We start from the raw sequence: 14540 nt of genomic DNA on the forward strand, positions 1-14540 counted from the left end.
TACAAGAATGCTAACACAGGGAGAAGTTGGCCACACTGGATCCTTATTCCATGAAGCGTAGGAGAATGAGGGATGGCCTCAGAGAAGTTTATAAAATTCATGAGGGGTATGGATAAGGTAGACGGTCATAGTCTTTTCCCCAGGGTTGGGGAGTCCATAACTAGAGGCCACAGATACAAGATAAGAGGAGAGAGATTTAAAAGAGACCTGAGAGGTAACTTCTTTACACAGAGGGTGGTGAGTACCTGGAATGAGCTGCCAGAGGAAGTGTTTGAGGTGGGTACAATTGCAACATTTAAGAGACATTTGGATCGGTACATGGAGGGGAGGGGCTTGGGCCAAACGTGGGCAACTGGGACTAGCAGGGAGGTTGCTGCAGTCGGCATGGACCAGTTGGGCCAAAGGGCCTGTCCTCATGCTGTATTACTCTATGAACATCCTGGAGAGAGCTTGGGCCACAGGCCACTTAAGCTGCAAATACGCACTTTAATGAGGATCAGAGAAAAGGACAACGAAATACCTGTGCAATTCCTGGCCTTTTGATTTCTCCCTCTCCTCCCCCACCCATCCCCCGAAACCCAACATGTCATTCCTTCAGCTGCACCTCCCCCCACCGCCCCCCACTACTAAGGTTACATACAGAAGTAGGGGTGCTCCATGGCCTCTCTCGCTGTAAGACGCACTTGGTGATCGTAGCGTAGCAACTTGTCCAAGAAGTCCAGGGCCTCGGAACTGACCAAGTGCTGGTTCTCACTGTGGATGAAGCGCTCCCACCTCTTGCGGGAATGCCTGGAGATGGGGAAGAAAGGCAAGGTCGCACGTTAGCACACTCCACGTTCAGCACCACGGCACATCCAGAACCACGTTCGAAATACAGCAGAGCTCACCTGTCCAAAGATAAGCTAAGCTATCTCATCTTTATTTGGTTATATCTCCTTATTGTGATAAATGCAATGATGGAGAGGCTTCTTTAATCCACATGTTTTGGACATGTCCGAGTCTTAAAAAATACTGGATAGAGGTGTTTCAAACATTTTCTGTGCTTTTTAAAATAAATTTTAAGCCTAATCCTCTGACTGCATTATTTGGGATTGTAGGAGAAAAAGATATAATTTTGGAGACTTCTGATCTAAACATACTGGCCTTTATTTCTCTTATAGCCAGGAGGGCTGTGTTGCTTAAATGGAAGAAAGTTACTCCCCCCACTCATGTCCAATGGCTACGGGATGTTATGTCATATCTAAATTTAAAGAAGATCCATTGTTCAATTTCTGAATCTAATTTAGACTTTCAAACATTGTGGGGACCTTTTTTGAACCATTTTCAAAACCTTTGATTTGGTGGTTTAAGTACAGATATTGGCTAATTACTATTATCTGTTTAGGGTGGTTTTTTTTGTCTTTTTTTTAAACCAAACAGCTTCACTCTTGGTAGTGGGTTCAGATATTTTTATAATAAAATTTATTCCAATTTAGTTGTTATTAATTAACTATCATTTTTGTTTATCAATACGGGGTATTGTGATTTTAAGTATGATTTAACACAACGTATTTTGTAGTATTTTGTCTTATGATTCATGTAGTCTGTATTTTCTATGTGGAATTAATAATAATATTGTAAAAAGAAAGGAAAGAAATACAGCAAGTCTTCCCCCTCAGTCCCTTAAAGGGACCTTCACTTGTCCACTGCCCACCGACTGTCCTACACCAGAAATATTCTCCACTCTTGTACTGAACACTGATGGCATTTTTAATAAACAGCTGATCCACCCGAAGGATTCAGTTTTTAAACACTTGATGCCTACACCGAAATCTGGGCCCCGTAGGGATGGGGTTTGGTCACGAGGTTATACCATCAAAAGGCAGATCAGGTTTCCTGCTGAGAAACAGACTTCAACAAGAAAACCTACCTCATGTTTACTACAGGCTGCTTTAAGACTGCACGTGGTGAGACGAGAGCTCAAGATCCAGACAGACTATGGAGACACCAGAGACTGCAGATGCTGGAATCTGGAGCAACACAAAAGCTGGAGGAACTCAGCAGGTCAGGCAGCATCCGTGGAGGGAATCGACAGTCGTCATTTCGGGTTTTGGGTCCACTCCAGATGAAGGGACTTGAACCGAAACGTCAACAGTCCATTTCCCTCCACCAATGCTGGCTGACCCGCTGAGTTCCTCCAGCTTCTTGTTGCTTCAGACAGACTATATTGTATCGGAATATATCATCAACCTGAAATGTTACCCGTTTCCCTCTCCTCCGTTGCTGGCCGACCCGAGTATCTCCAGCATCAAAGGCAGGAGTAGTCATTCAGCCCCTCACACCTGCTTCACCATTCAGTAAGATCATGGCTGATCTTGTACCTTGGCATCACATGACCACGAACATTTATCGATGCACCATAGAAAGCATCCTACCTGGATGCATCACAGCTTGGTATGGCAACTGCTCTGCCCAGGGCCGCAAGAAACTGCAGAGAGTTGTGGACACAGCCCAGCGCATCACAGAAACCAGCCTCCCCTCCTTGGACTCTGTCTTTACTTCTCGCTGCCTTGGTGAAGCAGCCAGCATAATCAAAGAGCCTACCCACCCCAGACATTCTCTCTTCTCCCCTCTCACATCAGGCAGAAGATACAAAAGCCTGAGGGCACATACCACCAGGCTCAAGGACAGCTTCTATCCCACTGTGATAAGACTATTGAATGGTTCCCTTACATGATGAGATGGACTCTTGACCTCACAATCTACCTTGTTGTGACCTTGCACTTTATTGTCTACCTGCAATTCACATCCCTGTATCTGTGACACTTTACTCTGTATTCTGTTATTGTTTTTACCCTGTACTACCTCAATGCACTGTGTAATGAATTGATCTGTACTAACGGTATGCAAGACAAGTTTTTCACTGTACCTCAGTACAAGTGACAATAATAAACCAATACTTTCCTGACTAACCACATGATTCCACTTGTATCTAAAAATCTATCAACCTCTGGCTTGAATACACTCAGTGCTGGAGCCTTCACAGCCTTGGGTAGAGAATTTCAAAGATTCACGAGAATCACAGTCATAGTGTCAAACAGCATGGAAACAGGCCCTTCAGCCCAACAGGTCCATGCTGACCAAGATTCCCATCTAAGCTCATCCCATTTGCCAGTGTTTAGCCATAACCCTCTAAGCCCTACTTATTCATGTACCCGCCTCAACCGCTTCCTCTGGCAGCTCATTCCATACACTCACCACCCTCTGTCTGAAGAAGTTGCCTCTCAGGTCCCTTTTAAATCTCTCCCCTCTCACCTTAAACCTGTGCCCTCTAGTTCTTGACTACCCAACCCTGGGAAAAAGACTGCGCATTCACCTTTTCTATACCCCTTATGATTTTATACACCTCTATAAGGTCACCCTTCATTCTACTATTTTCCAATGAATAAAATCCTATCCTGCCCAACGTCTCCCTATGACTCAGTCTCTCGAGTCCTGGCAATATCCTCTTAAGTTATTTCTACTCTCTTTCCAGCTTAATGCCATCTTTCCTATGGCGGGGTGACCAAAATGGAACACAATACTCCAAATGCAACCTCACCAAAGTTTTGAGCCACTACCCTCTGGGTGAAGAGATCTGAGTCAGCTGTGTGATTGCACGTGACACAATCTGAGCGTGAACCTACACCCACACCTGCTGTAAGACGTACAGTTTAGGAAGTTGTGGGCATGCTATGTTGGCGCAGGAAGCGTGGCGACACTTGCGGGCTGCCCCCAGAACACTCTATGCAAAAGATGCATTTCACTGTGTGTTTCGATGTACACGTGACTAATAAAGAAATCTTATCTTAAGGAAGGTCTTAAACCAGTAGCCACTAAGCAGTTTGACTGCCTTCAACACAAGCCCATGGACATCACTCAATGACATTCACCAGCAACAGAGCAGTGATTACAACAGGTGGCCAGAGATTGTCTAAAGGACGGCTCGTACTGCAGGACCAATTCCAGAACTAGAATATGCTCCAATACCTCACCCCACAGCCTGAATCTCAGGTCAGGCTCACTGAATCCAGACCCAAACCTCCCGACACAGAAACAGAGCATCCAAACCCACATCACATTTACTGAGGACACAAGAGACTGCAGATGCTGGAATCTGGAGCGACACACAATCTGCTACAGGAAATCAGTGGGTTGAGCAGCATCTGTTTGGGGGAAGGGGTGGGGAAGGAATTGTCAACATTTCAGGTCAAAACCCTGCATCAAATTTTACTGGGAGAAGGTGGGAATGAGGAGTTGAAGACACAAAGAGATCAGCCATGGTCTTATTAAACGGTAGAAAGTCATAGAGTTATACAGCATAGAAACAGGCCCTTCGGCCCAATTCGTCTATGCCGACCATCTAACGAGGGTTGAGAGCTTCAAGTTCCTGGGAGTGAACATCACCAACAGCCTGTCCTGGTCTAATCACGTAGATGCAATGGCCAAGAAAGCTCACCAGCGCCTCTACTTCCTCAGGAGGCTACAGAAATTTGGTTTGTCCCCTTTGACTCTCACCAACTTTTACTGATGCACCATAGAAAGCATCCTATCTGGATGTATCATGGCTTGGTACAGCAAGTGCTCTGCCCAGGACCGCAAGAAACTGCAGAGAGTTGTGGACACAGCCCAGAGCATCACAGACACCAGCCTCCCCTCCTTGGACTCTGTCTTTACCTCTCATTGTCTTGGTGTAGCAGCCAGCATAATCAAAGACCCCACCCACCCAGGACATTCCCTCTTCTCTCCTCTTCCATCAGGTATAAGATACAGGAGACTGAGGACATGTACCACCAGACTTAAGGACAGCTTCTACCCCACTGTGATAAGACTATTGAACAGTTCCCTTATACAATGAGATGGATTCTGACCTCACGATCTACCTTGTTGTGACCTTGCACCTTATTGCACTGCACTTTCTCTGTAGCTGTGACACTTTACTCTGTACTGTTATTGTTTTTACCTGTACTACATCAATGCACTCTGTACTAACCCAACGTAACTGCACTGTGTAATGAATTGATCTGTATGATTGGTTTGTAAGACGTTTTTCACTGTACCTCGGTACAAGTGACAATAATAGACCAATACCAATATCCCTCTAAACCTTTCCTATCCATGTACTTATCCAAATGTCTTTTAAATGTTGTTATTGTACCTGCCTCTATATAACACCACTGAAGTGAGAGTCCAAAGAGGGGTTTGTATCAGAAATAATGCAGATGAACCCAGGCACACTGGATTTTGGAATGAGATATCAGAAGGGGCCCAGGGCTAATGTGACACAAAATTCTACCCACAGCTTAGTGCCTCCACCAAGAGGAGGACCACGGTACTGCAGCCACTGGTGGGAAAAGGTTTGTGGCTGGTGGTTCCTGTACCAACTTGTCTCTAAGTGAAGGATCGTTCACAAGGGGAAGGCAGAGGAGAGCGCCACACTGGCAGTGTGTACGAGATGGCTATCTTCCCTCATTGGTGCATTTCCATAAGTGATGCAGGGTTTTGACCTGAAATGTCGACAATTCCATTTTCACCCACCCCCCAACGGATGCTGCTCGACCTGCTGAGTTATCATGGAGTCACACAGCACGGAAACAGGCCCTTCAGCCCAACTAGTCCATGCTGACCAAGATGCCCATCTAAATTAGTCCCATTTGCCTGCATTTGGCCCACATCTCTCAAAACCTTTCCTATCTTCTCTCTGTTAGCTCCCCCTCCCATTCGGAAGGGGATACAAAAGCCTGAAAGCACGTAACATCAGGCTCAAGGACAGCTTCTGTCCTGTTGTTATAAGGCTATTGAATGGTCCCCTAGTACAATAAGATTGACTCTTGACCTCACAATCCACCTCATTATGTCCTTGCACTTTATTGTCTGCCTGCATTGCATTCTCTCAGTAACAGTAACACTTTATTCTGCATTCTGTTATTGTTTTCCCTTGTACTACCTCAATGCATTGATGTGATGAAAAGATCTGTATGGACTGCATGCAAAACAAAGTTCTTCACTGTTCCTCCAGCAGGTTGTGTGTTGAACTTCCAAAACCTTCCTCTAACCCACATCCAACCCATCTCTGTAACCCCTGGGGTCACCAAGAACTCAGCACTCTTCCCTCCTTTCGTACACCCAGCTGCAGTGACCGGCTCATCGGCTACCAAGATCCCAAACACTTCTTCACATTCCTCCTCCTCATTCTCTTCCTTTTAAACATTCCTTAAGGTTTAATTCTGGAACCAAATTGTTGGTCAGGTCCCCTCATACCCAGTGCAGCTCCCAGATCAACTTACACCACAGGAAGTGACCATTCGGCCCAAAGCGCCCATGCTGAACAATGGAGGAATGTGTGATTCAGTCAATTCCCACATTCCAGCTTTCAATCCACACTCATACCTTATAGCAGTTCAACTGCTCACTCAGGAGTCATACAGCACAGAAATAGGCCCTTCAGCCCATCAAATGCTCGCTGACCATCGAACACCATTGGAGACAGAAGCCCTCCATATACGGTTCAAACATGGAGGCATCTGTCTCCATCACCCTATCATAGAAAGTTCTGCCACCAAGGGAGACCATTTGGCCCATCTTGTCCATGGTGGGCAAAAAATGGAGAAATTAAATTAATCAAATGTCAAGGATCTTGGTCAATAGCTTTGCTGGTTATGGCTCTTCAAGTACAAACTCTCAAGGCAATGAATTGCAGCTTCTCCCCCCACCATCACAGTGGCACAGCTGGTAGAGCTGCTACCCCACCGCTCCGCAGACCCAGCTTCAATCCTGACCTCTGGGGCCATCTATGCGGAGTATGCATGCTCTCCCTGAGACTGTGTGGGCTTAAAGTTATACAGCACAGAAACAGGACCTTCAGTCCAACTCACCCATGCCAACCAAGTTGCCTTCCTGAGCTAGTCCCTTTTGCCTGTGTCTGGCCCATATCCCTGTCCAAATGTCTTTTAAACATTGTAATTGTACCTGCCCCTACTACTTCCTCTGGCAGCTTGTTCCATATACCCACCACCCCTCTGTGTGGAAAAACTTGCCCCTCGGGTCCCCTTTAAATCTTTCCCCTCTCACTTTAAACCTATGCCCTCTAGTTTTAGATTCCATTTCCCTATGAAAAAGACTACAACCAACCATCTTATCCATGCCCCTCATGATTTTATACACCTCTATAAAGGTCACCCCTCAGCCTCCTAAGCTCCAGGGAAAGAAGCCCCAGTCTCTCCTTATAACTCAAACCCTCCAGTCCCGGCAACATCCTCGTGAACCTTTTCTGCACCCTCTCTAGCTTAATGACATCCTTCCTGTAGTACAGTGACCAGAATTACACACAATATTCCAGATGTGGTCTCCGCAATGTTCTACACAGCTGTAACATGACATCCCAATTCTTGTACTCTAGTACTGCTTCCTCTGGGTGCTCCAGTTTTCTCCCACATCCCAAAGTCGTGCAGGTTGGTGGGTTAAATGGCCACTGTAAATTGCCCCTCTTGTGTGGGTGAGTGGTAGAAACTGGGGGAGCTGATTGGAATGTGGGGAGAATAAAATGGGGTCAGTGTAGGATTAGTACAAGTGGGTGAGTGTGGATTCAGCGGGCTGAAGGGCCTGTTTCTGTGCTGGATGACTCTATGACCCAATCCCTTCGGGTTTACGGCAGTCGGTGGATAGGTCTACTTAGGGTCATGTAATAACATTATGGGCCAACTCCCATAATTTTACACACCTTAATCAGATCATACTGATCTGTACCTCAATCCCATTTACCTGCCTTTGCTCCATTTCCTTAGGTGCTCCTACCCAATGGGAATCAGTCAACAAAATTCCAATGGCATTGGAAGTGGCAGAGTTGAGAGGGAGAAGATCCGATTACCACTAACCTCTGTGAAGCTGAAACCACTGCATCTGTTATGGGAGGTCCATCAGGTCTCCTTCCGAACTGAAGGGACTTCCCATAAGTGTCTGCAGCCACAGAATCTCAGAATGGGAGGTCCCATCAGAATTTTGGGTCCAGTGGGTTAGACACAGGACCTGAGTGCCACTGAACGAGGCCGACAGCAAATGGGTCAGAGTTTGTGCTTCTTATGACTGCAGGAAGGCGTATACAGGCAGATCAGGCAAAGACAGGATGGGAAGCAGCTATAATTCCTAGTCCCCTCCCCTCACCCTCCATTCAGCGTGGGGGGGTGGGGGAAGCACCCAGTGGACAACCCTCAAACTTACTTAGAGTGAATGAGCAAGTACGAGATCTCCTCAATAGTCCACCTCAGGGTCTACACAGGACCCTCAAACTGGGATGGCTGCATAAGGTAAGGACGCTCAATGCAGTATAGCCCTATCATGCATTGATACCCTAATGAGGATGGAGAGAGCTGAGAAACCCAACTCTCAACCTCCTTTTTCTTCTTGCTTGACAGGATAAATAGAAGACACAAGTACTTACCTGCCCAGAATATCATTGATACGTGGGTCCAGCTCAATGTTGTATTTGTCGATGTAATCGTACAAGTCTTCTGTACCCAGCACCTTTGCTATTCTCACCAACTGGAAACAGGGAACAATATAGAGCATTACAGCACAGTACAGGCCCTTCGGCACACCATGTTGTGCCGACATTTTAGCCTACTCTAAGATTTATCTAACCCTTCCCTCCCACATAACCCTCCATTTCTCTATCATTCATGTGCCTATCTAAGAATCTCTTAAATGTCCCTAATGTATGTGCCTCTACCAGCACCTCTGGCAGTGCGTTCCACTCACCCTTCACTCTGTGTTAAAAAAAACTTACCTCTGATATCTCCCCTGTACTTTCCTCCAATCACCTTAATTATGCCCCCTCGTGTTAGCCACTTGCACCCTGGGAAACTCTCTGACTGTCCACTCGATCTGTGCCTCTTATCATCTTCACCTCTATCAAGTCACCTCTCATCCTCCTTCTCTCCAAAGAGAAAAGCCCCAGCTCGCTCAACCTCTCTCATAAGACATGCTCTCCAATCCAGGTAGCGTCCTGGTAAATCACCTCTGCACCTTTTCCAAAGCTTCCACATCCTTCCTATAATGAGGTGACCAGAAGCGAGCACAATACTCCAAGTGTGGTCTAACCAGAGTTTTATAGAGCTGCAACATTACCTCGCAGCTCTGGAACTCAATCCCCCAACTAATGAAGGTCAACACGTCATACGCCTTAACAACCCTATCAACCTGCGTGGCAACTTTGGGGGATCTATGGACTTGGACCCCAAGATCCCTCTGTTCCTCCACACTGCTAAGAATCCTGCCATTAACCTTGTATTCTGCCTTCAAATTCGACCTTCCAAAGTGAATCATTTCACTCTTTTCCAGGTTGAACATCTGCCACTTCTCAGCCCAGGTCTGCAACCTATCAAGGTCCCGTTGTAATCTACAACAACCTTCTACACTATCCACAACACCACCTACCTTTGTGTCATCTGCAAACTTACTAACCCACCCTTCCACATCCTCATCCAAGTCATTTATAAAAATCACAAAGAGCAGGGGTCCCAGAACAGATCCCTGCGGTACACCATTGCTCACTGACCTCCAGGCAGAATACACTCCATCTACAACCACCCTCTGTCTTCTATGGGCAAGCTAATTCCATATCCACACAGCCAAGTTTCCCTGGATCCCATGCCTCCCGACCTTCTGAATGAGCCTATCATGGGGAACCTTACTAAAGTCCATATACACCACATGCACTGCTCTACCTTCATCAATGTGCTTTGTCACATCCTCAAAGAATTCAATCGGACCCGTGAGGCATGACCTGCCCCTCACAAAGCCATGCTGACTATTCTTAACCAGACTATGATTCTCCAAATGCCCATAAATCCCATCCCTAAGAATCTTTTCCAATAATTTTCCCACCACTAAAGTAAGACTTGCTGGTCTATAATTCCCAGCTTATCCCTACTCCCTTTCTTGAACAAAGGAATAACATTTGCCACCCTCCAATCAACTGGTACTACTCCTGTGGCCAGTGAGGATGCAAAGATCATTGCCAAAGGGCTCAGAAATCTCTTCCCTTGCTTCCTGCAGTATCCTAGGATATATCCCGTCTGGCGCCAGGGATTTATCTATCCTAATGCTTTTCAGAAGTTCCAGCACATCCTCCTTTTTAACATCAGCATGTTCTAGCTTATCAGCCTGTTTTACGCTGTCCTCACAAACGTCAAGGTCTCTCTCACAGGTGAATACTGAAGCAACGTATTCATTAAGGACCTCCCCTACCACGTTTCCTCCTCTATCCCTAATCAGTCCTACCCTCAGTCTAGTCATCCTCCTGTTCTTCACATACGAGTAGAATGCCTTGGGGTTTTCCTTCATCCTACTCGCCAAGGCCTCATGCCCCCTTCTAGCTCTCCTAAGTCCATTCTTAAGCTCTTTCCTGGCTGCCTTGTAATTCTCTAGAGCCCTGTCTGATCCTTGCTTCCTGAACCTTAAGTAACCTTCTTTCTTCCTCTTCACGAGATATTCCACATCTCGTCAACCGTGGTTCCTTCACCCTACCATCCTTTTCCTGCCTCAATGGGACAAACCGATCCAGAACCCCTGCAAGTGATCTCTAAACCACCTCCACATTTCCCCGAGTATATCTGCTCCCAATTTACACTCTCAAGTTCCTGCCTAATAGCATCATAATGCCCCCTCCCCCAATTAAATACTTTCCCATACCATCTGCTCCTACCCCTTGCCAAGGCAAGGCTATATTACTGAGTCAGACTCAGGAACACAGGGCACCACTGCACAAACCTCACTGGATGGTAAATGGTGAGGATAGGACACAGACAGGAGAACAGGGGCACAGGGACGGTGGAATTCACATGGACAAGGTGACACATCTTGAGGGAGGATGAGGAGAGGGAACAGATGGGGGGGAGGGGGAATGGAGTGTGAGGGCGAGGGTGCAGGGTTGAGGGGGATAGGGCGAGGTCTGAAAATGCCAGAACACACATACTTGAGGACAACTGGACGTTAAGAAGGCAGTTCCCAGGATGTCAGATGCCCTGGCTTTATTACAGGACAAGGACAGAGAGGTACAAGGAAGCAGAATGTGGGTCCACCACCTGGCTAGTTTGACGTAAGTGGAAGATAAACTGCCCAGAGCATCACCTGATCGTAGTTGTCGTGGCCGTGAAAGAAAGGCTCCTTGCGGTAGATCATGCTGGCCAGCATGCAGCCCAAGCTCCACATGTCCAGGCTGTAGTCATACATCTGAGAACAGCAGGGATCATAGAATAGAACAAAGAAACATAGAACAGTACAGCACAATACAAGCCCTTCGGCCCACAATGTTGTGCCAACCTTTAAACCTCGCCTAAGACTATCTAACCCCTTCCTCCCACATATCCCCCTATTTTAAATTCCTCCTTATGCTTATCTAGTAATCTCTTGAATTCGACCAATGAACCTGCCTCCACCACCACCCCAGGCAGCACATTCCATGTCCCAAACACTCTCTGGGTAAAAAACCTCCCTCTGATATCTCCCTTGAATTTCCCACCCATTACTTTAAAGCCAAGTCGTCTTGATTTGAGCATTGGTGCCCTGGTAAAGAGGCGCTGGCTGTCCACTCTATCTATTCCTCTTAATATTTCGTACACCTCTATCATGTCTCCTCTCATCCTCCTTCTCTCCAAAGAGTAAAGCCCTAGCTCCTTTAGTCCCTCCTCATAATGCATACTCTCCAAACCAGGCAGCATCCTGGTAAATCTCCTCTGCACCCTTTCCAACACTTCCACATCCTTCCTATAATGAGGCGACCAGAACTGGACACAGTACTCTAAGTGTGGTCTAACCAGAGTTTTGTAGAGCTGCATCATTACCTCACAGCTCTTAAACTCGATCCCTCGACTTATGAAAGCTAACATCCCATAAGCTTTCTTAACTACCCTATCCACCTGTGAGGCAACTTTCAGGGATCTGTGGATATGAACCCCCAGATCCCTCTGCTCCTCCACACTGCCCAGAATCTTGCCATTAACTTTGTCCTTCCAAAGTGTACCACCTCATACTTCTCCGGATTGAACTCCATCAGCCACTTCTCAGCCCAGCTCTGCATCCTATCAATGTCCCTCTGCAATCTTCGATAGTCCTCCACACTATCCACAACACCGCCAACCTTTGTGTCATCTGCAAACTTGCCAACCCACCCTTCTACCCCCTCATCCAAGTCATTAATAAATATCACGTAGAGGTCCCAGAACCGATCCCTGTGGGACACCACCAGTCACAGCCCTCCAATCTGAATGCACTCCCTCCACCACAACCCTCTGCTTTCTACAGACAAGGCAATTCTGAATCCACACGGCCAAGCCTCCCTGGATCCCATGCCCTCTGACCTTCTGAAGAAGCCTACCATGTGGAACCTTGTCAAATGCCTTACTAAAATCTATGTAGACCACATCTACTACACTACCCTCATCAATCTTCCTGGTCTCCTCCTCAAGGAACACTATCAGACTTGTGAGACATGATCTGCCCTTCACAAAGCCATGCTGGCTGTCCCTGATCAGACCATGATTCTCTAAATGCCCATAGATCCTATCTCTAAGAATCTTTTCCAACAGCTTGCCCACCACAGATGTAAGGCTCACTGGTCTATAATTCCCTGGACTATCCCTACTTCCTTTTTTGAATAAGGGGACAACATTTGCCACCCTCCAATCCTCCAGTACCATTCCCGTGGACAACAAGGACTCAAAGATCCTAGATCAGTGGGTTAACACGGACAGTCCGAGGGTTCCGTGGTCAACAGCTCATGTTATTTTCCAAACCTTCTATCCACCCACCACCCACTCTGGGACTCCCGGACATTCTCTCTTCTCCCCTCTCCCATCGGGCAGGAGATACAAACTTGGTCTTGCTGACTCTTGGGCCTACACTATTTCTCAATGGACAAAGATCGCACTGCGGCTTCCGGGAAGTCAGAGGGAAACTCTCCAGCATCATTCCACCCCTTATGTGCCTTGGATACTGTGTCCTGCACAGCACTTCCAGAAATACCAGAATTATTTTTGCTAGGTGAGTGTCTCTGGGTGCACGAATGGGTGCTCATGTGGGTGGGGTGCACTGGTTAGTTACATTGCCCTGGCTGGGTGCAAGGGTCAGACATGACAAATCAGCCTGTCTTCTCCTACCCGTGTTGTCCTTTGCAGTCCCACCTGATAGTCTATCAGAAGTTCCGGGCCCTTGAAGTATCTGGATGCCACCCGCACGTTGTACTCCTGGCCTGGGTGGTAAAATTCGGCCAGGCCCCAATCTATCAGTCGTAGCTGCAAGACATGAGAGGAAGAAACAAAAGGCGGCACACAGTCAGTTCAAACCATCCCAGCTCCTTCACACAGCACAGACCAGGGTGGATGAAGGTGGATCAGGCTCACCACTCCGCAGATAGGGGAGGCACTGTCAATGGGACTCAATGCTCCTCCTTGGTTACTGCACTCCCGCATCTGGAAGACAGTATCAGTACAACACGGAGAATCCAAGTACCTCCCCTGACGTTCAATGGCACTACCAGCCCCGAGTCCCCACCATCAACATCCTGGGGGCCACCAGTGAGCAGAAACTTAACCAAATCATCCACGTGACGATCACTGCTACAAGAGCAGGTCAGAGGCTGGGGATCCTGTGGCAAGTGGCTCACTTCCTGACACTTTCTACTGTCTACAAGTAAGGAGTGTGGTGGAGTACTCCCCACTTGCCTGGGTGAGTGCAGCACCTACTCTCCACATGATCCAGGACAAAGCAGTCCACCTGATTTGTCACCCCATCCACCTCCCTAAACACTCCCTCCACAGTGTGCATCTACAAAATGCACTGCGGTTACTCACCCAGACTACTCCAACAGCACCTCCCAAACCCATCACTTCTCCCACCAAGAAGGACGAGGGGAGCAGGTGCAGGGGAACACCAGTTGCAGGTTCCTTTCTAAACCTAAAAACCACCCTGACTTGAAAATATCTCGCTGTTCCTTCACCGTCTCTGGGTCTAAATCCTGGAACTCCCTCCCCACCGGCACCATGGGAGCTCCCTCACCAGAAGCACTGCAGTGGTTCAAGAAGGCAGCTCACGTCCATCTTCTCAAGGTCAGTTAAGGATAGGCAATATATGCTGGCCTTACTAGTGACACCCATGTCCTGAACAGTGAAAAATGCCAAGGATCAGTGCAGGCACACTGGACTCCAAGTCACTCTGGCAAACATCTCACATTGAACCAGACTCTTGTAACCTTGTGATTTGAGTTTTCCGTCAACGCAATGATCGCCTGTCTCCACTTCCATAACCTCAGCCGATTCAAATCCCACCCGACTCACACACTGCTTAAACTCTCATCTCCACCCTTGTTAGATCTAGGCTTGTCTAGTCCGATGCCCTCCTGGCCCACCTCTCTGCAACTCAACTTAAACTGGTGTCGCTGCGGAGGGACCAGCTCAGGTTCTGCATTGGACTCTTGTAGCGATTAGTGTAATGCTATTAGTGCCAGTGACCCGGGTTCAATTCCCGCC

At 47.4% G+C, this 14540-nt stretch overlaps 1 protein-coding gene across 2 annotated transcripts in view; it reads right to left on the minus strand.

Moving 5' to 3' along the window:
- zgc:86598 (STKc_CK2_alpha domain-containing protein) overlaps nt 1-14540 on the minus strand; it is a 64021-nt gene that overhangs the window by 14953 nt on the left and 34528 nt on the right. For both annotated transcript variants that reach the window (XM_052015977.1, XM_052015979.1), the window contains 4 exons: nt 13197-13307; nt 11146-11247; nt 8456-8556; nt 641-789 (listed from right to left, as the gene is read on the minus strand). In XM_052015977.1, coding sequence (XP_051871937.1) covers nt 641-789; nt 8456-8556; nt 11146-11247; nt 13197-13307 — 463 coding nt within the window. The remainder of the gene's footprint in view (nt 1-640; nt 790-8455; nt 8557-11145; nt 11248-13196; nt 13308-14540) is intronic.

The sequence above is a fragment of the Pristis pectinata genome, chromosome 5 (assembly GCF_009764475.1).
Source record: "Pristis pectinata isolate sPriPec2 chromosome 5, sPriPec2.1.pri, whole genome shotgun sequence".
Taxonomy (NCBI): Eukaryota; Metazoa; Chordata; class Chondrichthyes; order Rhinopristiformes; family Pristidae; genus Pristis; species Pristis pectinata.